We start from the raw sequence: 26,801 nt of genomic DNA on the forward strand, positions 1-26,801 counted from the left end.
AATGCCATTATGTGTGTGGATTATATTTGATAATTTAATATTGTGATATGATATAAAAATAATATAAATAAAATATAAAAAATAATATAATTTAAAATTATAATAAAAATTATAATTAAATATAATAAAATTAAAAAAATATATTTTATCTTTTTATATTAATATAAATTATAATATATATAATATAATATAATATAAATATATAAATTATTAATATTTTACGTAATATAAATAGTCGAATTATCATATACCATTCGGATTAAAGCTCCTGATGCTGGCAGACCTGGATTTCCCCAGACAGAGCCGTCGTTGTTGACTCTGTGCCATGCCACCCCTCACGGGAGTGGTCCATTTAACAAAATTGAAAGCTTAGAAAGTGCTTGACTTCATGACATAAAAAAAAAATGTAAATCATAGGAAGATATTAGTAGCCTCGCGGAAGAAAATAAAAGTTGCGCGCGTAATGAAAGGGAAAGGAAAATATTACTCATACATTACAACTGGTAATATTGCTTATGTTTTGTTTAGGATAGTAGACTTTATGCTCAAAGTTTGGTTTAAAAATACGTGCTTATTTCATGAAAAAAATATATTTCAATTATTAAAAATAAAAGAATCATATTAGTTAAATTAAGAATATTATAGGTATAAATCTACTTATTAAAATTAAAATATTTTATTTTTAAAAAAATAAAAAATGTTAGTAACAGATGGAGGTCTGGCTTGAGTTTGCCCACGCTGATAATGTCCTTGCCGCGTAGCGATTACAAGAAGTCGAATCGAATAAATTTTTTATCGTTTTCGTTTTGATTGATTTTATAAAATATATATTTTATTTTGATATAATATTAAAACATTATTTTTTATATTTAATCCAATTTATATACGTAATTGTAATTATGATTTGATTGAAATTAAATTAATAATTTTAATTTAATATGATATTTATAAAATATTATTTTTTAATGTAAATTATATTTCAATTATATATAAATATAATATTTTTATTAAATTAATATTTCAAATTGAAATATTACATAATAATTTTATTAATATAATATAAAATATAAAATTATATATTATATATTTTTATATCCATGCCGGGTTTAGACGGGGATACCTAAAATCCCACCGACGAGTTCACTAACTTAAGACGGAGTTGGACTTGGGAGTACCGTTGTTTGTTACTCGGTATGAATTCTATCCATTTTTTTCAGGAAAATAAAAAGTAGAAGACGCATGAATGTGGTTGGACTTTGGAGTAAAATTGGAGCCCACTTGCTGCTAAGCGGTGGAATCAACAACACTTCCAAACTTTTGTTTTTTTTGTTTTTGTTTGATTGATTCGTTTATTCTCAACAATTTTGGAAGCCAAAACTATACTTTGACTATGAATTATTAGTTTATAAGTTCCCATGTGAAATTTCTAACAAATAAAAAAAAACTGACTCGCGGTCTTGTTTGAAATATGTAGAGTATTCACTATAAATTCGGATTTGAGCGTCTCTAGATGATCTAAAAACTTGCAAACCAAATGGATGGTTCCATGGCGGAGATCATATTTGACAGAGAAAGAATTGCCAGGAACAGGACAAAGTAGTAATGATCAGGCCGAGTTTGAGCACCTGCTGAATATCCGCAGTCAGATGCAGAAGCAGGAGAATTTGAAGCTTCCACTGGAAAAAAAACGAAGGGGTCGTAAACCAACGCAAACACCAGAAGAACAAAAAAAAAGGAAAAATGAAAGGGATAGGGCTGACCGGAAACGCAAAAGGGTAAAACAACTCTCTATTCCTTTCCAGTTACTTTGGTTTAACTATTTTCTAATTAATTTCTGCTTTTCAATTTCCATGTGCTACTGCTAAATCAAGGACGCGTTTAACAGGCTGATGACAATAGCGTCCAACTGCGGGGGAATTGACAAGATGGAGTGTGACGTCGAGCGAATCAAATCCGAGTATGGAAATTTTGAGGAAATCATCTCCAAGTTGAATAAACTTGACCAAATGAAGGAAGAGTTAGCTGTATTCGAGAAAGTAAAGACCATGTTCGGTGGAATTGAATATATCTTGCCCGGATTGGATAGGCTTAAGAAAACAGAGTTTCAGTTCCCGGTTTCTAAGCCAAATAAAACGGAAAGGCCATTCAATGATTTTCTACCGCCGTCTCCTGATTTTTTCCAGGTATTTTCTCCTACCCTTTTATTTCCTTTCATTTTTAAGGTCTATAGTATATATGGAAAATCATGCTCTTTCTTTGTGTCAAATTCTCATGGTAGGTACGTACTGAGCTCAATCAAACATGCCCTTTAGCCTCCATCTCTTTCTTTGGTAGTACTTTCTCGTGTTACTACCAAAAAGTGTTTTCAGGCTTTGACTAATTGTGAGTTTGTATATTTATATATATACCATGGATTGCAGGATGGAGCACAGTCACTGAACTCAAATAACCAAGGATCTGCCGGTGGCTGTGACTGGGTATGTTTATTGCATGTGTTTCATCACCGCTTTTTTCTTTATGAGTGGATGTTATATACATGGATAAGCTGTTTCTTTTTCCTTGTTTAGCGTGTTGATCTTTTCTCCAACCTATTGTTGCAGCTGGGAGATTATGGAATCAGTCAAATGTTCCTTGCAGTTGAAACACTATATTCTGATGTTCTTGTGACTGAATTTATTGCGAAGCTTGAGAAGAACAGTAGGAGCAAAGTGAGCTTCTCCAGCTTTAAAGATTTAGATGGGGAGCGCCAAAGAGTTGGGGACTACAGTTTCCCAATGTCCCTGGTCTCGACTGCTAACGCTATTATGGATGCTCATGGTGATGTTACAAAAAACAGCCATTTTAGTCCTCCTGTTGTTGAGAACATTTATGTTTTCTTTTGTGCTGCAATCAAAGAGATGGGTGATCTTTCGCTTAAACAAGTTACGGAAGACACAATGTTGAAGTGGAGAGACGCAATCATGGATGCTAAACGGAGTGGTTGCGACGTGGAATTTGCTTGGAAGCATTTGGAGACAATTGCTTATGCTTACTTTGGTCTTAAAGCACGGAATTACCGGATTAGCTTGGAGCAGAAGATGGCAAATTTAATGGCTGAGGAAAAATCCTTGAGACAGCAGCTTGAAAAGAAGGAAGAAGAGGTGAAAGCCGTAAAAGGCAAAGAAGAAGAGTTAACATCTTTGCAATGCAAGATGTGTCAGGATTGTGTGGATCGCTTTCTGGACAAAAATGTTGGTCTTTTTGGATAATTGTTACTCTTTTGTGGTTGTCTGATCCACGGAAATTGACAGAACTTGAATATATTTACTTGTCTATTGGCATGGTTATTACTCATAAGACCTTGCCGCCTGCCAGTGGCGCATGAACATGAACAGTGACAAGTGCGTCTTCATTAAGGTAGTGTGTGATGTAAGAAGCTAAATCATTCTACACTGGGTGGAAAACGGAGAAATTGATCACGAGTTGGGACTATACATTAATCTCATGTCAGAAATTAAGGTAACTCCGAAGAATCTTCGCCTCTATGAAGGCGTTTGGTTGCCAAGAAAAAGGAGCAAAAATGCGAAGACAGAGAAATTGAGGCTCTGCTTCTTGACTAATTATGATACTTGCTCAAGTGATCACATTGCTCTTCATGTCTGAAAATTGGAACAAAACACCCCACGTTGAGATTGTTTCTTACTTTCTTGACTATAGTGTTGGTACTGCATGCTTTACACCTGCAGCTGTTTAAATGGTATTGATTAAAATTGTTTCTGAATTTATTGGTCTCTGTTCATCAATAATTGCAGCAGGTCCATTGTGGGCGGATCCAGCAAACTTAAATTTTCACCATTGCTAAGCGTAACAGACAGAGCTGCAGATGCACTTGACGCTCGCCAACAAAAGGGAGGAGAACCTTCGGATTTGCTGGTTTTCTGTCCGAGGTGACTGTTGCAGAAGTTGGTGGGATTCTATTCCCTCCATGCTATACCAAACGCTGTATAATTTTATAAATAAAACACGCCATATTTCTTGACAAAAAGAATAACAGTAGACTGATACCTTGGAATTTCCCTTCGTTGTTTGTGCTTGCTGAGTTTATGCATAAAAAATATATAGAAGAGCCAGTTTTCTGTCACCCGAATATTCCACTTTGTAATATTTAGCAGGCATCATAACGGAATTTATTGACCAGGAATTTTGAGATTGTGATAGATTTTGTTAACCATTATGACTGAGAAGTTATTTCATCAAATCATGCTTATCTGAGCTCCAAACGAAAGATAACAATCACAAATTAGGTACCAAGTATCTATGAAGTCACTTGTTATGCCTAAATCAAAACTTTCATGGCTGGGCGCTTGGCTAACCCAAGGAAAGCATCCCTGGACAGTCACATCATTTGCTTTAAGAAGACGGCTCGCCATCCATCGATAAAACAATCGTCGAAGATCTCATCAGTGATTTATCAAAGTAATTATGAAATTTTCTATTTTGTCAGTTTTCCTATCCGCGCAAAATCCACGGGATAAAATTTTACACAGGTACAATTGTACAGTGCTTTTCAATGAGACTGTCACGTGGCATCTCATCCTCCTCTCTCAATTTTTTTCGTGAAACCAACCACACCATCTATTCTCCTTTTATTTTCGGTGGGTTCCATCTTTTTTCCAAAGACAATCTTCCTTTTTTCTTTGGGGTGAGGCTCTCCAACCTCAACTCGTCTTTTTTTTTTCAATCATCCTTTTTTTATGGGTCCTTTTTTTTTTCAATTTTCCCATTTATTTTTAAAATTTTTTCTTCTAATTTTTTAATTCTCTTTTTACTTTTGCATTTTTGGATGGGTCACTTTTTTATGGTTTGTAAGTTTTTCAATTCCCTTTTAAAATTTTAATTCATTTGGATTAAATATATTTTGTATTATTTATATAATTGTAAATTTATATATAAAGTTAAATATAAGAATATCATTATACGATAAATAATTTATTAGTTTAATATCTAAAAAATAAAATTAATATTTTAATATTTATTTTGTCATATACGTTTGTATCTAAAATTAATATCATTAGTTAACTTACTGAATTGACATTAATATTAAATAAGATTTTGATACATGTCAAAATATTTAATTAACATCAAATCATTGATTATTATATTAGTATTAAAAAGAAAATTTTTAAAAAACTCTTAAAATTTTCTAAATTTTTTAAAATATATATGAAATACTTTTAAAATTTTTAAAATTATAAAAACTTAAAATTTTCAAAAAAAATCAAAATTTTAATAAATATAAAAAAAAAACTTTAGTAACTTTCAAAAAATGAAAATTTTAATACAAATAAAAAATTCTTAAAATTAAAAAAAAATTCATAAAACTTTTTTAAATTTTGGTTTAAAAAAATAAAATTTTTTCACAAAATCTAAATAATTTTAAAAAACTGTAAAAATTTTAAAAAAAAAAAAACTAAAATTTTTCAATTTTTGAATCATACAATTTTAATTTTCTATATATATATATATATATATATTCAAAATGTTTAGAATTTTTAGAAATTCTTTTAAATTTTCAACAAAATTTTAAATTTTTTATTTAAAAAATTTTTTAAATTTCTTATATAATTTATAATGTTTTAGATTTTTTATTTTTTAGAATATTTTTATTTTTTCAGAATATTTTTAAAATTTTTAGATTTTTTTCAAAAGAAATTTATATTTTTTTATTTTCAATTTTTTTTAAGTTTTTATGATTTTTTGAATTTAAGAAAATGTTGTTTTTATTAAAATTCTTATTTTTAACAAAATTTTCATAATCTTTTTTAATTAAAATTTTTATTTTTTTGAATTTGTAAAAATTTTATAATTTATAATTTTTATAATTTCTAAAAAATATTTCAGATTTTTTAGTTTTATAATATTTTAAAATATTTAATATTTTTTAAAATTAGAATTTTATATTTTTTAATTTAAAAAAAAAATTTTGATTTTTTTAATATTAACATAACAATTAACAATGTGGAATTGAGTGAATTTTTTGGTACATGTGAGCATCTTATTAGATATTCATGTCAAGTCAACAATTTAACTAATGACATTAGTCTAAAATACTATCGTAGATGATAAAATAAAAGTTGAGTATCAAATTGATGATTTTATTTTTTAGGTAACAAACTTATAAAAAATATATATAGTACATATACCATTTTTTATTTAAGCCTTACAAAAAATATTAATTAAGTTATTTTTTATATTTTAATTTAAGATATTAATTTTATAACATATTATATTTATATATAATTAAGATATAATTTATATTAAAAACTAGTTTTTTTATGAACATTATTTATATAATAAAAAAGTTATAAAATGAAGTGTTCACATGGCATTCCTATAAAATATTGTAAAATTTTGAGTAATGAAATATTCACATAGCCCCCCGTTCCTTTTTTTTTGTTTTTATTTTGTCCTTTTTTTATTTTTTTGTTAATTTTAATTAAATAAATTTTGTGAATAAAGAATAGAGTATCCATGTAACAACTTGATTGACTCCTTTTGTTCTTTTTTTAATTTTGCTGGTCCTTTTCCTTTCTTTTTTTTTTTCATGTTTATTTGGATTTTTAATTTTTTTAATTAGATTAATTTTATTAGAAAGTAATGTCAATGTAGTATCTACGTAACAACACGTTTGATTTTTTTGTTTCATTTTGTATTTTTTAATTTGATAAATATTATAATAAAATGAGTCATTTGATAAGAATAACAAAACAATTAATATTCAATGAGTTTTAATTTGTCTTGATTCAATATGGATATTTTTATATCAAAATCGAGTTGAAACAAGTTAAATTTTATTAAAAAATTGAGATCGAATTAGAATAAGATTTATATTCAACTTTAACCACCTTATGATTTATAAAAGTATATCTTTTATTATTTTTTTATATTTATATATATTATATTAATAAAGTTATTATTTGATACACTTCAATTCTCTTTTCTCATTTTATATTCTTTTTTTTTTCTTCTTTATATTTAGTAAATAATATTTTTTTTTAGATTTAGAATCGGACTCATATGATATTATTGATTAATTTTTTTGTTTTTTTTTTCTTTTTTATCATTAGATGATTCTATAAAAATGCATGCCAAATAAAGTGTCAGTGTGACACCTGGATATTGCATTTTTAACTTTTTTTTTTTACTTTTTAAAATTCTTTAAAAATTAGAAAAGTTTAATTAAATAAATTTTAAAACAAATGAGCCAGCTAATAAATATGACAAAATAATAAATACCCGATAAATTTAATCATTCTTGATATAAGCATTTTTATTAAATTTGATATTAGATCAAGTCAGTCGTTTGTTTTTAAGATAAGTGGTGCTCAATCAAAAAAAAATTTAAGGTGCTCTGTCCTAAGTTATCTCATGATATATTTAAAATATATATATATTTTAATATTTATTAAATTTTTTATTTATATATATATATTATATTAATTAAGTTATTATTTGATATCTTAATTTAAATTATTAACATTTTAAGCTCAATCAAAATGTCAATGTGGCACCTCAATGATCTTTTTTGTTTACTATATATATTTTTTATTTTTATTAATAAAATTATTATTTGATATCTTAATATAAAATATTAATATTTAAAGTTCAATTATAATATCAACATGATACATTTATAAGCTTTTTTTTCCTTTTCTTTTTTTTTTTAATTTTTTAAATTAAATTAATTTTATTAAAAAAAAAACCAATAAAGGTGTTCACATGTCACTCCCATTTGACTTTTTTTTTCACATTTTTTAAAATATTTTGATTAGATAAAGTTAACAAATTCTATTTATTGATAGAAATGACAAAATAATCTATACCAAATGAATTTAGATCAATCCTGATCAAGATAAAAAGTTATTTTTTAAAATTAGGATCATGTTAGGACATGTCAAGTTTTTTAAAAAAACAATAATGTGTTAAAAGCATGTTTAGAGTGTTTTGTCTATACATATTTTGGGTAATATATAAACTATATTTTATTATTAATTTAACTTTATATTCATATATAGAATACTAAAATTATTATTTAATACTTTAATTTTTAAAATTAATATTTTTAACTCAATGAAAAATATCTATATGGTCAACAATCAAGTAATCAATTTGTAAAATATCAAACTCTTAATTTCAGTGATTAAAATTCAAATCATTGTAACCTCAAGAGTGTGTGTATATATATATATAATTGTCAATGTGCTACTCTTTATGAAGTATTTTTTCATTGTTTTTGTTTTTTATTTTTTTCACTCATTTTGGGCTTTTTATTTTTAATTTTTAATTAGTTTTTTTTTTTTAACTTTTCATCCTTTTTTTTATTTTAATTGTTGTTGAAGAAAATTTTTTAGACCAATAGATAGAAATAAGAAAGTTTCCCTTCTTTTTGATAAATTCCTTTTTTATTATTTTTACTCTTTTTACGTATCAAAATAGATCAAGTTATCTTTCAATTGATTTAAAAATAGCACGTTTATATTGTTTTTTGTTCATTTTTCAACATAGCCATCATAATAAGAAGCATTTTTATTTTATAAATTTTTGTTTTTGCTTTTAATTTTTAATTTTTACTTTTGTTTTGGGTTTTTTTTTTTTATTAGATAAAGTTTATAAAAAAATTGAGATCAATTGATGTATTCACATGTTGCTTTCATTTTATTTTTTAATTAGATAAAATTTATAATAAATTAAAAAATTAATTAATAAAGATGATAAAATAAAAAATATTTTAACCCCGAATAACACGCGGATCTTGAGGTGTTAAAGCTTGTCCATAAAAGAGGCAAACCTGAAGCTCAAAAGTTAAAACAACACAAGAAAAAAAATGAAAGCTTAAAAAGCAATTCAAACTTTCAAACTTTTAACTTCATTAACAACACTTGGATTAATGGGCTGCGCAAAAGGATCGTTAATCTAAACAAACCTACAATCGTTCCTTAGTTTGCCGGTCAACCAGTAAGCCCAACATAGCAAAACAATGAAGTCAATTTATGCAGATAAAAATAAAATTTTAATGGAACTGCAACTAAACAACTAAAAAAAATCAGAAACTAATTTAGTACTATATATAATTATCACTTTTGGTGTCGGGCTAAGCGGAAGCGAGGGAAGACCCATTAAGAGTGAGATCAGTTAGAGATGTTAATGGATAGTCAGATAGGATACGAAGAAAAGACAGTATTTTTCATCCTTATTCTTATTTTAAAAATTTTATATGATATTTAACTCCATAAAATTATTTTTATCTTCATATTCGCAGGGTATTTTAAATTTATTTTTATTTTTATTTTTATAAATATTTAATGGATATGAATAATTTTGAAATCTAAAATTTTTTAAAAGAATAAAAACTAAATTTTATTTTTTTACTTTTTTTAATTTTTATTTTATATATTTAGATAATTTTTTTTATAAATATATATTAATATATATTTTTTAAAAATATTAATTTTAATTAATCTAAAATAATAATTTATATTATTTAATAAAAAATTTATTTATTAAATATATATAAGATATGGGTACAAAACAAATACTATATTATTTTTTTATCCTTATATTCAATAAAATATTAATTTCATCTCGATCTTTATCCCAATACCTAAAATATAATACTCATCTTATTTTCATTTAAGTAAAAATTCAAGTTTTTCATTATATACGGATAAAATTCAGATTCTTTATCAGTCCGTGGGCCAGCAAATTTTGTTCGGCTCTTTAACAAGGACACCGGCCCATTTTCTAATGGGTGTCAATGTGTCATCTCCAGGACTCCAATTTTACACCTGGCTCGTTTCAGTAATCAAAACTCATGAATATTTATTCTTTTTCCTTTCATCCAGTCCAATTGCGACTGAGAGTGGCTTAAATTTCCATTTTTTTTTTTCTTTTGGCCTGACTTAAATTTCCGATTCGCTTCATTCAGGTAATTGATTTCAGATTCAACAACCTCTTTCCCAAATGGGTGTCTCTTAAATCTTGTTTAAAGTTTCTTTCTTTCTCATTTCTGATTTTTGTCTATCTTTAAAAAGCAATCGTTTTCCTTTTTTTATGTTCATTTTGTTGATTCTTGAAGTGGGATTTTCTCTGATACTTGTATGCTTTGATCTGCTGAGAAAAATAAACTACAATAATTTCAGGTTAGACTCTACAAGTTAGTATATGATGGGTTAGTTTTAGGTTGATTTCTTTGTAATGTTTCTATTTACTTTTGCTATAAAAGTGCAATAAAAATGGAACAAAAGAGAATCAACTAGAAATTAAAATTTGGGATGTGAAAGCTAGTGTCTTGTTGTAGAAATTATGCTGTAGATAGTTGCTTAGCATATGCTAACATTCTTGAGCTGGGAATTGAGACATGTTTGCTGGCATACCTGGTATTGGTCTTAATCATTTGTATAAATCTCATGCGGACAGTGGAAAGTTTTCTGCTTTGCATTGCTGTGGTAATCAGTGGGAGTGAAAACCTACCTAGCTAGTTTACTCAGATTTACAGATTAGATAGAGGGTCATAAGGAATGCATGTCTGCAGCATTTTTGGATCGGTGCTTCTATTGCTCTTAAGAATGAACTTGGCAGTTCTAGTTTTCTTTTTGACCCTCATTTGCTTTATAGGTAGTTTAAGCTAGCATCTGCAATTCTAGAATACTTTTTCTTTTATTTGCTATATAAAATGTACTGGTTAACATGCAAATTTCATATTGCTAGCAGAAATGACAACCATTTCTTTTCCTTGTTAGTTCTCAGTCTTTCCTTTTTGAACTTGGTTTAGAATCCCATGACATGAGCACGGAATGTTATAGTTGCCTTTGGCTTACTGGCTTTTGCAGCTGCAGGCTTAACATTTCCATTTTATATGGCGTAAGATACTTCAACATACTGAACTTTGAAACAAATATATTGTTTTGCTTTTTGTGGAAAGCGGTGGTGACATAACATGAAAAAGAAAATAGCAGAGAGAAATATTTTCATTTTGCTTTTATATGTCTCATGATCTGATCTCTTCTTTTCTTTTTCCTGATTTAGTCTTATGTTCTAATCTCTAACTCAACATGGAATATGAATATGATCCATTAATTCTTATTCAAATTTACTGTAATTATACAATACAATGTGTATTGTATAATACACATTGCCAAGTTTAAATAAAGCTTATTCATTTATCAATTTACTGATTCATGGTTTGCCGCCTGCACTTCTTGCAACAAAGCAAGGTTTCCTTGTACCTTAGTAAATTGTAACATTAACAAAAAAAAAGTCCCAATATTGAGAATTATACAGTGTATATAGGAAGAAATTAAAAACATAATCCGATTTCCATTTTAAGCTCTTGAAATTACAGAGAGATCCACAAAAGAAACGACATTGAAACCATGAATTTTTACAACAAAACCATATTTCCCAAAACACCAATTTTTCGAAACCCTAAGAACTAGTAAACTTGGTAACAGCTTTAGTCCCTTCCGAGACAGCGTGCTTGGCCAACTCTCCAGGCAGAACCAACCTAACAGCCGTCTGAATCTCGCGGGACGTAATCGTAGGCTTCTTGTTATAACGAGCTAGCCTAGACGCTTCTTGAGCAAGCTTCTCGAAAATGTCGTTGATGAAGCTGTTCATGATCCCCATCGCCTTACTCGAAATCCCGATATCAGGGTGCACTTGTTTCAAAACCTTGAAGATGTATATCTTGTAGGTTTCCACGCTCTTCTTGGCTCGCTTCTTCTTCTTATCGCCGGCTTCTTTGGGGAGTTTCTTCTCGGCTCTAGGCTTTTTCTCCGCTGGGGCCTTCTCGGCTTTCTTCTCTTCCGCTGGCTTTTTCTCGGCTGGCTTCTTCTCGGCTTTAGGTGCCATTGGGAATTTGGTTTCAAAAAAGTCTCGACGAATAGAAAATGTTGCGGGGAAATGAAAGGGAGAAGATGTGGGATGTGAATATATATAGGTAGAGGGGTGAGATATTATTGGTGGATTTTTGTTTGCGAGGATCGATGACGTGGAAGGTCGGGGCCGTTGGATTTGAGTGCGTGCTATTGGACGCACAGGATTGGATCTTGTCGTCTTTAAGGTTTAAGAATTTAAGCGGGACTTTTTTTCGTTTCCCATTTTTAATTTTTCGCCGAATTTTTATGTTCCCCGGGCAACCGTTGGGTAATCAAAATGCAGTATGTCTCCACGTGGCGTGTAAAGAAACGTTTCTTTCACTTATAAAAAAAAAAGAATTAATTGTTTGTTTCTTTTATTTAAAAAATTTTAAATTTTAATTATATTAAATATTATTTTTAAATTAAAATTTGGATTTTTTTTTTATCTTGTTTTCAAATTAACTCAACATGCAAAATTCATAAATTTACATATAGACAGTATACATTGGCCAAAAAAGGAAAAACTACAAATACTAATGTATAATACCATTTCTTGAATTAGCATCACACCCTTTTAACTTTTAAATAAAAAAAATATATGTTTTTTTTTACCAATTTTTTATGTTTTATTTTTTTATTCTTCCAACCAAAGAAAGACATATATTTCAACCATTCATTAATAGAACAGGGAGTAGTAAAAACCCAAAGGGTTACCAACTTTGATCACAAGGAGATTAATTTCACGACAAAAGCTATGCTCTCTGCTCCAACCTCCTAGTATAAGATTTGAGTTTGGTGTTTTCAGTTGAAATTATCACAAATTTCATTAATTTGAGTAATAGTTAGTTTGTGCTTGTGTTTCTAAACATATAAAACAGATGGTAAAGAGAAGGCATAAGAAGCAAGCAAGAGCTTCATGTTCATGGGGGATAGAAAAGCCACACATGATCAGAAGATACAACTGTGAATTCAGTTCTTCATCACGATGTTATGTTGCAAAGGCGAAAGCTAATGAAGCACAAGATGATGAACAAACAGAAATTTAAAGTTAACAACCTTCAAGTGGCAAGAATCAACATGATATGGTGCGTCCATTGTCTCAAAATGTTATGCTACTTAAAAAGATTTTTTTTTCTTTTTCTATTTCGAATATTTTTGAAAATATTTTGAAATCTTTGGTTAAAGTTAAAAATAATTAATTTTAAAAAATTCTAGTTAACTAAAAATTAAGCTAAAAATATGTAACCCCTTATAATAGCATATTGAAAACTTTTGGATATTAAAATATAAGAAAATAATATAATAAGGTTAAATATGGAAAATATGCATTTAATTACCAAAGTATATCCTATATGGATGCATGCATGTTAGTTGTTAGCTTTGCATAGAATCAATAAGGCCACAAAGTTTTCAATCACTTGAAGTCAAAACTAAAAATAAAATACAACCATACAAGTATATATGTATGCATGATACTATATACATGAAATTTTATATATATTTATCACGTAAATAAATTTGAGTTAAAACTTAGAACTCACAATGTTGAGACAAATTACAAGAGAAACAAAAAAAAAAAAGTGATATACATATGGTACAATATTTATATAAGTTTATATTTAATACATTATTAGTATATAGATTTTATAAAATTTATACACTAACAATATATTTAATATAAACTTTATTTTTATATAGCTTTGGGCAAAATGTATGATGCTTTCAAACTCATCTTTACAGACATATACTTTAACATGATTGATGCCCTCAATCAAAACATTTGTATCAAACTCCAATGCTTTTGGAGCCAAGCCTTCAAAAAATAAACAGACCACAGTCCAATCCATGCATGATCATGCCATGTCCGGACGGTTGCTTACTTCTTATTTCATCCCCTAGGAACATTTATATAAGAGCCACATGGTTAAAACTTATACGTAATCCCAATTACTAGTACAAGTTGATTAACTTCAAACAAGGGCATATTTTTTTCTTTCTTTCTTTTTTTTTTTCCTTGTGAAAGAACATCTATATGTGTATATATAGCTACACATGTTATAAATGCAGGAGTTGTATAAAAATAGAAAGAAAAGCATGGCATCTAGTAATAGTATTATTTATATGCAAGTAGTGGTGTTTCATCTTACCTGTCATCTAGTTGCATAGTGGTGGCTTGGTGTTCGAGCTTTCCGGGATTTATCAAAGAATTAGTGGCAACTGGACTGTGCCCAACGAACAAGGCAACGTGACCCATAAGCTTATCCTTCCTGGAAAATGTGGTACCGCAAGAACATTGCCATTTGAGATCACCACAGTGCTTTTCATGAGTCCGGAGATCCGACAGCACCGAGAATTGCTTACTGTTACACCGCTTGCAGACATACATCTTCGGACAATGGCTCCTCTTGTAGTGATTCTTCACGCAAATCATGGATTTCAGTGGTTGGAACTTGGCATGTTTCTGGTTCCACCTACAACCTTCCTGAGGACATGAATATTTCTTAGGCAGCAATTTCGTCGAACCGTTTCCCACCTCAGTAGTACTTTCCTCGTGATTCTTCATGGGGTTAGTCAAAGCAGCAGTGGTCTTGTATTCATCACCATGAGCTCTCATGTGCATTCGCAAATTTGCGTCTCGCTTGAACCCTTTACCGCAAACTTGGCAGTAATGTGTGTATTTAGCTAATATGTCCGCAGCATCCACTTCGACTATATCATAATTCTTCGCTGAAATCCCTTGTGACCCTTCAGTAATTTCGCTTCTTCGAGTCAATTTAGCCAATTCTTTCCTTTCCAGCTTATCATCATTTCTAACTTGCAAATTTCGATTGCTATTGTTATTGTTGTTGTTAAAGTTATTGCAGTGGTCACCATACCAGCTAATAGTTTCAGAACTAGAATAAAACCCTTGTCCTGATCTTTCTTGAACTATGTTACCAACACAATTATTAGTGAAGTTTGGTGGTTGAGATATCCCATTATCAGGGATTACCCTAACATGCTGCTGGTGCAATTGATCAGTTGTGCTATTGTTACCTGAAGTGGTTCCAAGAGACATTTGTTGGCAAATGAATGTCATGGAAGACGCTGTTACAATGATTTCTTGAACCAAAGAACCCATGCTTGCCATGGCTAAAGACGTTGACTCAGGGTGGGTTTGATCTGGAGAGATAAGGACGCTAACAAGTGATTGAACCTGATGAACTTTATCTTTCAGGATGGAGAGATAATAGACAAGAGAGCTTGAATGAGCCCCTGGGCCTGAACCATCTGCTTCAAGGGAAGATGAAACAATGTCTTCTGCAGCTACGGGATACATTTGCAAACCTTGTGATGCGTTGGGGAAACATGAAGCCGACCCTGAAATCATTTTCAAAACCTCTCCTTACTTTTCCCCCAGCTTCAATTCGTATCTGATGGTAGCTTTATCTTCCTTGATTGGGATTCGAATGGCATGTTCTAAAAAGCTTGTTTGTGGGTGAGAATGATTATATAGGGAGAGGTACAAGAAAAGTTCTTCGTTGTGAGAAAACAAACAAAATTTTGCTTAAGAAAATGAAGACATTGACAGAAAGAGAGAGCTGCAAGTCAACTTAAGAGCTTCTGTTCATCCCCACATAAGATCTTCCTCAGATATTTCTAATCTCTCTAACCCTTCAAATAAAGACAAAATCTATGACAAAGTTGGCAAACATTTTCATAGTATTATATTAAAGAAGCAAAAAAACAAAATTAACCCTATTGCTCTCATGAATTTATTAGCAATTTCTTCTTGCATCATGTCAATCTCTTATCTCAGTTTCTCTAATAAAAATCAGATTTTCTATCCTTACATGGATATCAACCTTTCAGTATTCATGACTTGAAGTATTCAAATTGTTGAAGAGGCTTACCCAATAGGATAAGAATAAGCCTTAATTTTTCCTGCTATTAGACATCACTCCAAAGCTCTATCTTCTCGGAAAATTGAAACTCTAGTGTAAAGGAAGGGAAAGATTAAATTAATGAAGAAATTTATGGGGTTCATTTAATCAATCCAGACATGCAAACCTAAATTTCTTGTTTTTATTTTTTGTTCATGTATAGCATTAATGAGCACCAAGCTGATCATCAGATGTGAGAAAATGGCATATGATAAATGTGTATGTTAGTAATATTAATCATACCTTGAATGAGTGTTTGGAGGTCCATATCAAACTTTTGAAGTATTATTCGTTTTGACTTAAAAGTTTCACGGATGTGAGATTAGGGTGTTATAAATTCTTCTAGTTAAATCTTAATGTTTCCGTTAAGTCAACATAAAACACATACAGAATCAAACCATGATCACACAAAATGTTAGGTTTTTAGATGTGATTTCCATCATATAGCACTTAATTCCCTCATAATTTTAGAGATGGCTTTCACGGTAAAGTATTTAGTTTCTGTTTAATTGGTGACTGTTACGATATTATTTGTAGAGACTTGTATTCAACTAATAATATATTGTCTGCTTTAATTTGAAGATGTCACAATTTTATCTTACAAAAAACCTTTTTTATAAAACAAAATCATCTGGCTCAATGGATCAAAGTGAACTATACCTCATAAATTGATGTAAACTGTAACAAAGTTAGCCAAAAAGGTTAATATATAGATTATATGCTTCTTTTCATCAAGCTATAAAAATAATGTTTGACCATTTCTGGCAGCCATATATAATTAATTAACAATTGAGTAGGTAGATGTAGAATATTAAAGTATATTAATTAAATGAATAACATTGTTCATAACCTTAATGTTGTGGATTATATGAGCTTAAATTCATGAGACACTAGAAAATTTTGAAATTGAGAAATCCATGATAAAAATATATACTTACTTTACCAGGATTAATCTAGGAGTTGTTAATTTGTGCACATGAAGCAATATCATTGAAGCTGCAATATCATTGAAGCTGCAATATCATTGAAGCTTATCCTTTGTCATTCACTTTTTTAGTTCCTACCTCATCAAGCTTTCTCATTCCACCTAGAGCTGTTCAAATTCTCACTATCCCCTACTTTTTTCTCAAACGTTTCAAATAATAATTAATTTTTTAATAACATTAGGGTGGTTTCAGGTTTTGTTTATATCTAATCCCTCGTCCATCTATTTTAAGAGTGTATTCTCTCACATAAAAAACATTTAATGTGTTATTTTTGGGATGTTCATAACAAAGATCGATCATGTTTGACAAAAAAAAAAAAATGAAATTCTTTTCTTTATTAACTAAACTAACCCATTGTGAGTGAAATATAAATTGATATATTACAATAGAGTTTATTCATATATTAAAACAAAGAAATAGAAAATCATATATATCAATAAATAAAGACACAAAAATACAAATAAAATGGGAATATATAATTTGAATATGTATAGTAATATATGTGAATAGTAATTTTTATGCTTAATTTGGGAGGAAATTTTGTGGTAATAAATCATTAATCTTCAATATCTTGTAGAGACAATGGAGCTTAATAATTAAAATTATTATCGGTTTCCTTATAACCACAATCAAATCAAAAGTTTGGCTTTAAAATACTTTTATATGTACTCTCATCTTCTTACTTTCAGTCTTTCACGCATTTCACTTGTTTATTTTCAAGCATAATACACTATTAAAGCATATATTTATACATTTATTATACTTGAACCAAATTTCACGACAGAGATTTAATATTAGCAAACCAATTTTTTTTTTTAAGAAAAACTGTAAACAAAGAAAAAGCATCAATGTAGAGATCCCGAGACAAAACAAATGCAGTTTGGAGTCATAGATTCTGGTGGAGTTCCTACCTAGTTCAGGGCATACAGGTTTGGAAGCTGATGGAAGCTGCACGTAGCTAGAAAAAAAATTAAGTCAAGCGTTCCTTTTTGGGTAAACGAGGTTGGCTCAAAGGGTTTTATTTTTTTATGGTTTGTTAAATGAAGCAATAATAAATGAATAAATGAATTTGGCTAAAGGGGTTTTCTTAACATGTGCCATTGATAAAACCAGTCCAGCCACGATACTGGTTGACAATGGATAGAGATTAATTGCTCGTCATATTGCATGCGTCCAAACTAAGATTCTAGGCGGTTGTCATAATGTTATATATTAGGAAATGCTGAATACATGACAGTTTGGCCAAATAATTGGTAATTGGTAATTCAATGAGGGCTACTATAATTAGATCAAGAGATTTTTTTTATTCGATGAAAAATTATATTATAATTACTCAAACCAAAGGTCTATCATTTATCAACACACCAATTATTAACTACATCAAAATGATGTCCACAGCACAGTTCAGCAATCATTTCATTTGTGTTTCATAAGGTTACGGTTCCCAATGGAGTCAAAGTTTTCACAATGCTAAAATGCTTCATTGTTTGATTGCAGGAAGTTCATGATCCAGGAATGTTCAATATGTTGCCTATTGGCCAGTGGCAATGTGTAATTTTGTGTAGACATGTATTAACCATAGCAGAGCAGTTTTATATTTGTTTTTGTTTTTTTTCAGTTTTTCATTATTCCCTTGTAGAATGTATTAAACCTTTAAAAATTAGTCTTATATTGCTTAATTTCGCCTGGAAACAGCTTTTCTCTGTGGCTGTGATGCGTTGTATATTGCCAAATGTTTTCTCATCTTCATTGATGCTGCTGCTGCTGCTTGTATGCATGCAACAGAGCAGTGGCCAGCGGGGCTTAGCTCAAATGGCAAGGGTGAGGCGAGATTCGTGTAATTAGGATCATAGGTTTGAGCCGCAGTTCTCCCTCTTGTATATATATATATATATATATATATATATCAGAGCAAGCTTGTGAGTAATAATCCTGCAAAACTGTCAGCGTCACCTTTATTGACAGAGTAGTCATACCTTTGTGAATTGCATGAAATTTTCTCAGGTAAATGTTTCCTATTTTAGAGTTGCAAGCAGGACCAACTGTACAGCAAATTGGAGGTGTAGAGGGCATTTGATGAAGGCTTTCTTTTGTTATCCAATTCATACTGAACAGCCCTGGACTTGTATCATTGGACTGGGTCCAAATATCAGAACCAAAACCAAATCATTTTCTGAGGTCTTCGGCCCAGTAAAAAGTGAAAAAGGGTCGATTTATACTGTTGCTGCCCAGGATCGAACTGGGGACCTTCAGTGTGTAAGACTGACGTGATAACCACTACACCACAGCAACTAGCTGTTGCTGAATTATAACTATTATATTAAATGAGATATATAGCCAGCCGAGGAGGCTACTACTAAAGATTTACTCATAATGAGGGAGGTCGCTTAGACCCTAATGAGAGAGAAAAGTGCCGGGTGAATAGTTGTTTGATATTTCTATAAGCCCAAGTGAATAGTTGATTAGCGTCCTAGGCCTAATTTACTAGTTTCCCGTAGATTTGGTTGTGGCAAGGCATCAGAATTTCCTATAACCAGCAGCATGAAATTTCATAAGCTCAAAGAAGAAAGTTCGGCACATTCACAAGCCATGCAAGTTTTTATTGCGTAGGGAATAATAATGACAGACAAAGATCAAGGTCTGCAAATGTCATTTGACTAAAACTTTCTCATATTACACCCTCTCAACCTTTCAAGAAACTTACGGTTCTAAAAATAAAGCTGGCAAAAGCAAGCAACAAACTAATAGCACAAGACCAAACTGGTGTCATAAAAAGATTTCATATAGGAGTCAAGCCGACAACGCCTGCACGCAAATTACCAAAACAAGAAAATATAAGAGGAAGTTAGGAAATCAATATAATGTTTGACATGATGAAGAAGATATGTTATGTTGGGAAGAATATTTGCACAAACATGTCAAAGATTGTCAGAAATTTAACTTCACAACAGCAGAACACCCAAGTGATATCTGGCACAGCAAGATCACTTAGCGTTTACCACGTTCATTCCCAAGCCATAGGCATACAAGTAATTCCAAAAGTTCAAGAGTTCATCTGAGAAGCCTTCCTAATCCTTCTAGCGGTTGTCTACACCTCTAAGAGACTGCAAATCTATCAAAATCTAAAACCATGATATCTAGAAGTCCTTGCCCTTTCCACGGCATTCTAAACCTGCTCCCTCCAAAAATATATAAATGAATAGGTTGAATTGCAGATACACCTACCTGAAGGATCTAAGATACACAAATATAAATTAGTCAGGTTTTGAGATAACCAAAAGCAAAATTGTCCCCTCAAGCATAACCAAAGAATGAACAGAGCCAATGAAGCTTAAATCCCAAAATAAAATGAAGGCCATGGAAAATTGGTACAACGAGCTGCATAGTCCTCCAAGTTATTAATGTAGTTTTTGCTTAGCTAAGATATTCAAGGAACAACCAAGGAGAAAGTAATTATGCTCAAGAGATAGATGCAAGAAAAAGAAATCAGGGATCAGTCTGGAAAAGGTGCAAACTTCTTGCTGCTCTGGAAACATATAGGCGTATAGATAAAAGTACTTTACACATACCACATGCCAATCTTCCGCCTGCATTGCCAGTGGTTAGACTAAGTTCATGTCCACCTGCAGATGCATAGCCAAATAAAAAAAGAAGAAGTAAGAAGCAAATAAGAGGGCAGTTTTGGAATGAAAACTGAAATATGCCCCTGATAAATTATATAAACTATGATGAAGCATATACATTTAAACAAAAAGAATTATATTCCTACAACAAAATTCCACCACCCTAACAACATAAATGGCCACTACAAGTCTCCTTTCCCTAACTATAATAAAGTAAGAATTGCAAGGATGAGAATTTTAAGCCAAATGATTACCCTTTCCAAGATCATCCTCAAGCTCATGAACCACTAATGCTCTTCCAATGACTGCATTGGGGCCACTTAGTGGTATCTGCACGTGAAAGTCAAAAACTTAGCAACTGAAAAGGAAGCAGGAGTGAGAGCCCTCTCACACTGAAAAGGAAAATTACGCATGCACAGGCACAAAAGAGAACAAGCATGCACGATTATTAGCACAAAGCTTATCAGAAAGAACTAAGAAGCATAGGTTTTGAATAGCACCTGTGTGTCCACAATTGTTGCCTCTGCCACTCCTGTGTCAGTCAAACAATAAGCAATGAATAAATTTAATACAGAAGCATAGAATTTCTCTTTTTTTTTTTTTTTTTAATTTAAGAATGCATTACCATCAGCATTAGCAACTATGTTTCCCAGGTCACCCGCATGGCGTTCTTCGTCCTCAGGAGCACCATGTGTCATATTGTTAGGATTGAAATGTGCTCCTATAATTTAAAATTTTAAAAATAAAAAACTTACATATACACAAATTGAGACACTATAAGAACCTAAGGCATGTAATTCAAATGCAATAACTTCTACCTGTTGACATGCATCCATTTGTTGTGTCACCATACTCATGCTACACATAAAATGAAAACAAAAATTAAAATAATAGATTTCAAAAAACTTTTATGTACTCAAATCCACTGACAATGAGTAGCTAAAGACAAAACACTCACTAGGTGGAATCCATGAAGCCCTGGAGTAAGACCGGTAACACGAACATTTACAGTAGTAGGACCTGTTTGTGGTAGAAATAAGTAAGCACTCCCAGATGATAGAAACAATTGACTGCCAAGAAAAGAACTACAAACTCAATGTTTCCTTAACACTTGAATTTCCAGTTGCTCGAAGAGTTGAGTTTCCATATTAAACAGCAAAGTAAGAACATGTTAAGTAAAGTTTCGCAAAGCCTTTATTTCACAAAATTTGTTGCAGACTAGACAACCGTTTCAACCTTAACTTGAACATCAAATATTTGACTACACCCGGTAATCAATAACATTATCAGCTTGAAAAGCAAGAAGAAAATCGTGTTAGTACTAAAAAGCCGGCATTCACAACATTAAAAAAAAAAAAAAAAATCTTGAACCAGAACAGAACTAAGCACACCCTAATCATAACTCTATCCAACCTTAAAGTATAAAACTTGGAAATGAATTCTCCAACAACAAAAATCCCGAAAAACAAAATGTGTTTATTCTCTTTCTTTTGCTTCTTCTCCTCATACAAACAAAAATTCCCAAGAAAGAAATAAATTTCCCCACTAAAAAGCAATAAAAAAAAAACAAAAACCCAAATCACAAAATGCATTTGAAAGTAAATAAAAGGGAAAAAAGAGAGAGAGAGAGAGAGAGAGAGAGAGAGAGAGAGAGAGAGAGAGAGAGAGAAAAAAAAAACTGACCATCATCTTCTTGGGTCAACGTAACAACGCCTTCAACTTTGGAATCACCTTTAAGGACAGCCACTGCTTTCTTGGAAGCAGCGAAAACATAAAGTGGCTTCTTGGGGACAGCGGCAGCAATGGAAAGGGATTGACGATGAAGCTTGAGAGATACACCACGAAATGAGGATTGTAGAGCTGGTGGTTTTGAAGGGTTAGTTGGGAGTGGAGAAAGAAGAGTGTGGTGAGATGGGGTTGTCGTGAGAATAGCGTGGGCTGCCATGGCTGCTATTGCTGCAGCTTGCAGTTGATGAGTGGAGTGAAGATTCTGATGAGGAGATAATGTGAGCTGAGGTTGTGGTGGCTGCTGTGGCCCGTGGGATTGAGCTATAATACTTTGCTGGCTTATATATGGTATCGGCAGGAAAGGATCTGTCTGGGTCTGCTATGGTTTTGTGGATGGAGCTCGAATGGTCTGAGGGGACCGGTCTGACTGTGGGTCCAAAAACTCTAGTAAAAAGGGCAATCCTAGAATTTTATCCTTTACTCTTCCGATCAAATAATGAATGTGTCTTGATACAAATATACGTAAAGGCCCCTCAACAAAATTTATGAGGAAAAAATTTAAAAAAGGCGGAGACTTTATTGCTCCATTGCCCAAAGCCCCCCCAAAAGAAACAGCCCTTTCTAACTTCTTTGAATGGCAGTCCAACAAATCCAACTCATTTACCTGCCTGTCTGGGTTTCCCTTTCTCGATCAAATGGGCTCTCCTAACTCGCCTGCGGTGCGGGTCTTGATCCTCCCACCTCATTTTCCCGTACCAACTTCCTCTACGGATCCTACCACTCTGTTAACGCCTTCCTCGCCTTCACTTCCCCGCTCTGTCGACGGCGTCGTGGTGGTGGGCTTCTTATCTCGGAGACGCGACGACCCTTCCCAGATTATTAACACGGTTATAGAGTCCAATGTGTTCGGATCGGGTCAAATGGACCGGTTATTGTCTCTTGACAAATATGAACTCAGGGATTGGTTTAAGTATAGGAGAATTAGTTACTATCATGAAGAAGATAAAGGGATTTTATTCTTGCAGTTTTGTTCAAATGGATGCCCAGTTTTTTATGGGTCATTGGATTCCGGGTCGGATTTTGATGGGTTTGGAGAGCTGGAGTTTGGGGGACCTTCAAGGCTTGCTTTTTATCTTGTCTGCAAGTTTTTTTTTCTTTTTTTTTTTCTTGCCTTAATGGGGTTTTAGTTTTTTTTCATTGGTCATACTTAATTTAGTTAAACATATCAATTTTTAATTTAGAATTTGGCTGTGGTGTTGAATATAGCCACAATTGACGAATTTAACAAAATTTAAGATAATCTTGCTTTTGAGTATGTACTTTACTAGGTGTAATGGATTTTTTTATAATTATTTTGGAGTAAATGTTTATGGATAATTTTGGCATAATCTTGAAATGAAGTTCCTTGATAACGAGCTAAGAGCTAAAATTTGAGAGCATGAGCAAGTAATATTAGGCTAAAAAGGAAGCTGGCATTGCGCTATCATTATGTTAAATTGTTAATTATCTGGCATTTAAGTGGTACACTTTTATCTTAGTTTTGTGTATTGAAGTCTATTTCTTTATAATTTTCTGTTACATCACATGGTACAATTAATCAGACTAGAGGCAATGAAAAACCTCGTACCGCTTTATAAGCCCTTTAAGAAAGCATGTTGTTGAATGCTTCGTTAGTGGCTGATGTATCTAATGATGGGCTGACACGACTTTCTATCCCGAGAAGGATGATAATCTTGTTAAGAAAATGAGGTCCAGTGGTTTTGGATCAAGTAAAAGTTATGAGCCTTGATCTTTTATTTTACACAGAGTTCTAGCTACTTAATAAAAAAGAGGTGGGGTTGTTTAAGGTGTGTGTCGACAACCAAGTAGAAAAAGAAGAAAAGCCAAGAAAAGCAGAGAGAGAAAAAGGAGAAGGGAGAGTTGGTTAAACGGAAGTCGATCCGTGGTCCGATTGAGTTGAAACCTTGTCAGGAGGTTTATGATTCAGAGTTATACATTCTGAACGGTGAAGATCGGGTTTAAAGCTCTCTAGGAACAAATCCAGGGTGTATTTGTTGAGTCACTTATTTGGTGAGATTTCTTCAATTGTTTCTCTAGTTGTTGATTAGTTCTAGTTTTAGCTAGAGAAGAACTTTGTATAACTATTATTTAATAGTGAAGATTTTTCTGGTGGCCCGTGGTTTTTTCCTCTACACTGGAGGGTTTTTCACGTAAATCTTGGTGTGCTTTATTTTTTCTGCGCATTTGATTATTGATTGTTGTCTATTGCTTCTGTATTGTTGTGATTATTGCTTCAGGTGCAACAAGTGGTATCAGAGCGAGAGTTATTTTGAGACATCGATACAGAAGCAACTCAGGATAGAATAAATTCTATTTGAGATCATGGAGGGTGATACAGGTTCCGTGATAAAATTGACAGCATCGAATTATTCAATTTGGAAGCCTATGATGGAGGATCATCTATACTGTAAAGATTTGTATGAGCCAGTATTGGGTAATTCGGCTAAACCAGCAGATATGAAAGATGAAAGCTGGAAGAAGCTAGGTAGAAAAACGTTGGCTACAATCAAAAAATGGGTTGATATCAGCGTATTCCATTATGTAGCGCAGGAATCAGATGCTCACATTGTTTGGAAAAAATTGGCAGCATTGTATGAGAGAAAAACAGGTATGAATAAAGTTATGCTTGTTAAAAAGATTGTAACTTTACAGTACAGGGATGGACGATCTGTTACAGAGCACTTGAGTGATTTTTAAGATATATTTAATCGGATGACTACTATGGAACTTAAGATGGATGATGAAATGAAGGTATTATTTCTTTTGGGTTCATTGCCAGACAGTTGGAATACTCTAGTTGTGACTGTTCTTAATTCAGCTCCTGATTATAAGGTGACATTGGAGATGATAAAGGACAGTATGCTTAATGAAGAAGCGAGGCAAAAAGATGTAGACCCTGGAAATTAAGCTCTGGTCACAGAGAACAGAGGTAGAAACATCGACACAGGTCAGGACTCAAAAGGCCATGGTAAGTCTAAACATAGATCCAAGTCTAGAGGTAAAGTGAAGTGTTTCCATTGTGGTAAGGCGGGTCATATAAAATGAAACTGTAGAATCTTGAAGCAAGAGCGAAAAGATGAGAAAGGGAAGAGTTCAGATGATGGCAATGTTACAGCAGTGAATTCAGATAATGATTCAGTTACTTTGATTTGTACACATGGTGATTGTAATCATGTTAGTGATCCCGGCATTGAGTGGATAGTTGACACAGGAGCGACATATCATTGTGTTCTTAAGAGAGAGTTGTTTACAACTTACAAAGCAGGAGACTTTGGTTATACCAAGATGGGAAACAAGAGTGTGTCGCAGATTGTTGGGATTGGTGATATTGTTGTACAAACTAGTACAGGCTGCATGTTGACTTTGAGGGATGTCAGACACATTTCAGATATGAGAATGAACTTGCTTGCTATTAATGTCCTTGATAAGGAGGGATATGAATGCTGACAAAAGAATGGACAGTGGAAGCTTCTCAAAGGATCTATGGTAGTTGCAAGGGGAAAACTATGCTGCACAATGTATAAGACATGGATGCAATTGAACGGTAACCAGGTAAATACCGTTGAAAATGATGCTTCAGCAAACTTGTGGCACAGGAGGCTGGCACACATGAGTGAAAAAGGGTTACAGGTTTTGGCAAGGCACTCTCTCATTCCCTTGACCAAAGGTATGTCTCTCGATTCATGTGATTATTGTTTGTTTGGTAAGCATCATAGAGTTTCTTTTCGTAAAAGTTCTCAGAGAAAAGAAAATAGATTGGAATTAATTTATTCTGACGTATGTGGTCCCATTGAGGTTGAGTCATTAGGTGGTAGCAGATATTTTGTTACTTTTATTGATGATGCTTCACGTAAGACTTGGGTGTATATATTGAAATACAAAAGTCAGGTACTGCAGTATTTTCAAAAATTTCATGCCATGGTTGAAAGGATGACAGGGTTACCCTTGAAGTGTATTCGAACTGATAATGGTGGAGAATACACATCTAAAGGCTTTGAAGAGTATTGTTCAAAGCATGGGATCAGGCATGAGAGGACAGAACCTGGAACACCGCAGCATAATGGTATAGCTGAAAGAATGAATCGCACCATTATGAAAAAAGTCAGATGTATGTTGAGGATGGTAAAATTACCAAAGCCATTTTGGGGTGAAGCAGTCAACACAGCTTGTTATTTACTTAACAGGTCACCATCAGTTTCTTTGGGCTTTGACATTCCAGAAAGAGTGTGGACAGGGAAAGATGCTTCATACTCTCACTTGAAAGTTTTTGGGTGTAAAGCATTCATGCATGTACCGAAAGAGCAGAGATCAAAGCTTGACAATACAGCCACACAATGTGTGTTTGTAAGATATGGTGATGAGGAATTTGGCTATAGGGTATAAGATCCAATAAAGAGAAAGACAGTCAGAAGCAGAGATGTGATCTTTCATGAAAAAGAAACCATAGCAGACCTTGAGAAAAATGAGAAGACTACACGAGTTACTATTGAGTGTGATGTTTCAACACCGACAGGGATTTCACAAGAAAGAGCCACAGATGGTGAAAATGAGCCAGAAACAGAACTTGGGGATATGAATGAGCCA

General features: G+C 32.0%; 3 protein-coding genes, 1 long non-coding RNA gene, 1 other non-coding gene and 1 pseudogene across 6 annotated transcripts; 2 read left to right on the top strand and 4 right to left on the bottom strand.

Annotated features, from left to right (window-relative positions):
• The first annotated feature begins 1,176 nt into the window (after positions 1-1,176).
• LOC111301316 (uncharacterized) lies at positions 1,177-4,847 on the top strand. Of its 2 annotated transcripts, none has more exons than XM_022896900.2 (4): positions 1,177-1,775; positions 1,872-2,183; positions 2,421-2,477; positions 2,601-4,847. In XM_022896900.2, exons 1-4 carry the CDS (start codon positions 1,539-1,541, stop codon positions 3,246-3,248), a joined length of 1,254 nt encoding a protein of 417 aa, XP_022752635.2. In that variant the 5' UTR covers positions 1,177-1,538; the 3' UTR covers positions 3,249-4,847. The 2 variants fall into 2 exon arrangements, with proteins under 2 accessions (XP_022752635.2, XP_022752637.2); XM_022896902.2 differs by having other exon boundaries at positions 1,603-1,775; positions 1,886-2,183.
• A 5,009-nt stretch (positions 4,848-9,856) lies between these two features.
• On the top strand, positions 9,857-11,205 carry LOC149514765 (uncharacterized). The gene is made up of 2 exons (XR_016328301.1): positions 9,857-9,964; positions 10,811-11,205. It is a non-coding gene; the product is annotated as an uncharacterized LOC149514765 (long non-coding RNA).
• A 100-nt stretch (positions 11,206-11,305) lies between these two features.
• On the bottom strand, positions 11,306-11,946 carry LOC111302117 (histone H2B.1-like). Its single transcript, XM_022898054.2, has one exon. The coding sequence runs from the start codon at positions 11,887-11,889 to the stop codon at positions 11,464-11,466; it is 426 nt and encodes a 141-aa protein (XP_022753789.1). The 5' UTR covers positions 11,890-11,946; the 3' UTR covers positions 11,306-11,463.
• A 2,033-nt stretch (positions 11,947-13,979) lies between these two features.
• On the bottom strand, positions 13,980-15,368 carry LOC111302118 (protein SENSITIVE TO PROTON RHIZOTOXICITY 2 pseudogene; annotated as a pseudogene).
• Positions 15,369-19,025: 3,657 nt separating this feature from the next.
• On the bottom strand, positions 19,026-19,098 carry TRNAV-UAC (transfer RNA valine (anticodon UAC)). Its single transcript has one exon. It is a non-coding gene; the product is annotated as a tRNA-Val (tRNA).
• Positions 19,099-19,385: 287 nt separating this feature from the next.
• LOC111302119 (superoxide dismutase [Cu-Zn], chloroplastic-like) lies at positions 19,386-22,577 on the bottom strand. The gene is made up of 8 exons (XM_022898057.2): positions 22,113-22,577; positions 21,388-21,449; positions 21,248-21,287; positions 21,055-21,150; positions 20,930-20,961; positions 20,684-20,759; positions 20,376-20,429; positions 19,386-19,611 (listed from the first exon to the last, which is right to left on the bottom strand). Exons 1-8 carry the CDS (start codon positions 22,372-22,374, stop codon positions 19,586-19,588), a joined length of 648 nt encoding a protein of 215 aa, XP_022753792.2. The 5' UTR covers positions 22,375-22,577; the 3' UTR covers positions 19,386-19,585.
• Between the last annotated feature and the right edge of the window lie 4,224 nt (positions 22,578-26,801).

The sequence above is a fragment of the Durio zibethinus genome, chromosome 15, assembly GCF_047325235.1.
Source record: "Durio zibethinus cultivar Kanyao isolate XHJ-2024 chromosome 15, ASM4732523v1, whole genome shotgun sequence".
Classification (NCBI taxonomy): Eukaryota; Viridiplantae; Streptophyta; class Magnoliopsida; order Malvales; family Malvaceae; genus Durio; species Durio zibethinus.

Excerpts from the sequence above, each read along its gene's own strand:
- LOC111301316 (XM_022896900.2), top strand. The coding sequence starts at position 1,539 with ATGGTTCCATGGCGGAGATCATATTTGACAGAGAAAGAATTGCCAGGA. Across the intron at positions 2,184-2,420 it reads CGTCTCCTGATTTTTTCCAG|GATGGAGCACAGTCACTGAA; the intron begins GTATTTTCTCCT and ends CATGGATTGCAG. Across the intron at positions 2,478-2,600 it reads CTGCCGGTGGCTGTGACTGG|CTGGGAGATTATGGAATCAG; the intron begins GTATGTTTATTG and ends CTATTGTTGCAG.
- LOC111302117 (XM_022898054.2), bottom strand. The coding sequence starts at position 11,889 with ATGGCACCTAAAGCCGAGAAGAAGCCAGCCGAGAAAAAGCCAGCGGAA.
- LOC111302119 (XM_022898057.2), bottom strand. The coding sequence starts at position 22,374 with ATGGCAGCCCACGCTATTCTCACGACAACCCCATCTCACCACACTCTT. Across the intron at positions 21,450-22,112 it reads GTTGACCCAAGAAGATGATG|GTCCTACTACTGTAAATGTT; the intron begins GTCAGTTTTTTT and ends TACCACAAACAG. Across the intron at positions 20,962-21,054 it reads CATAGTTGCTAATGCTGATG|GAGTGGCAGAGGCAACAATT; the intron begins GTAATGCATTCT and ends TGACTGACACAG.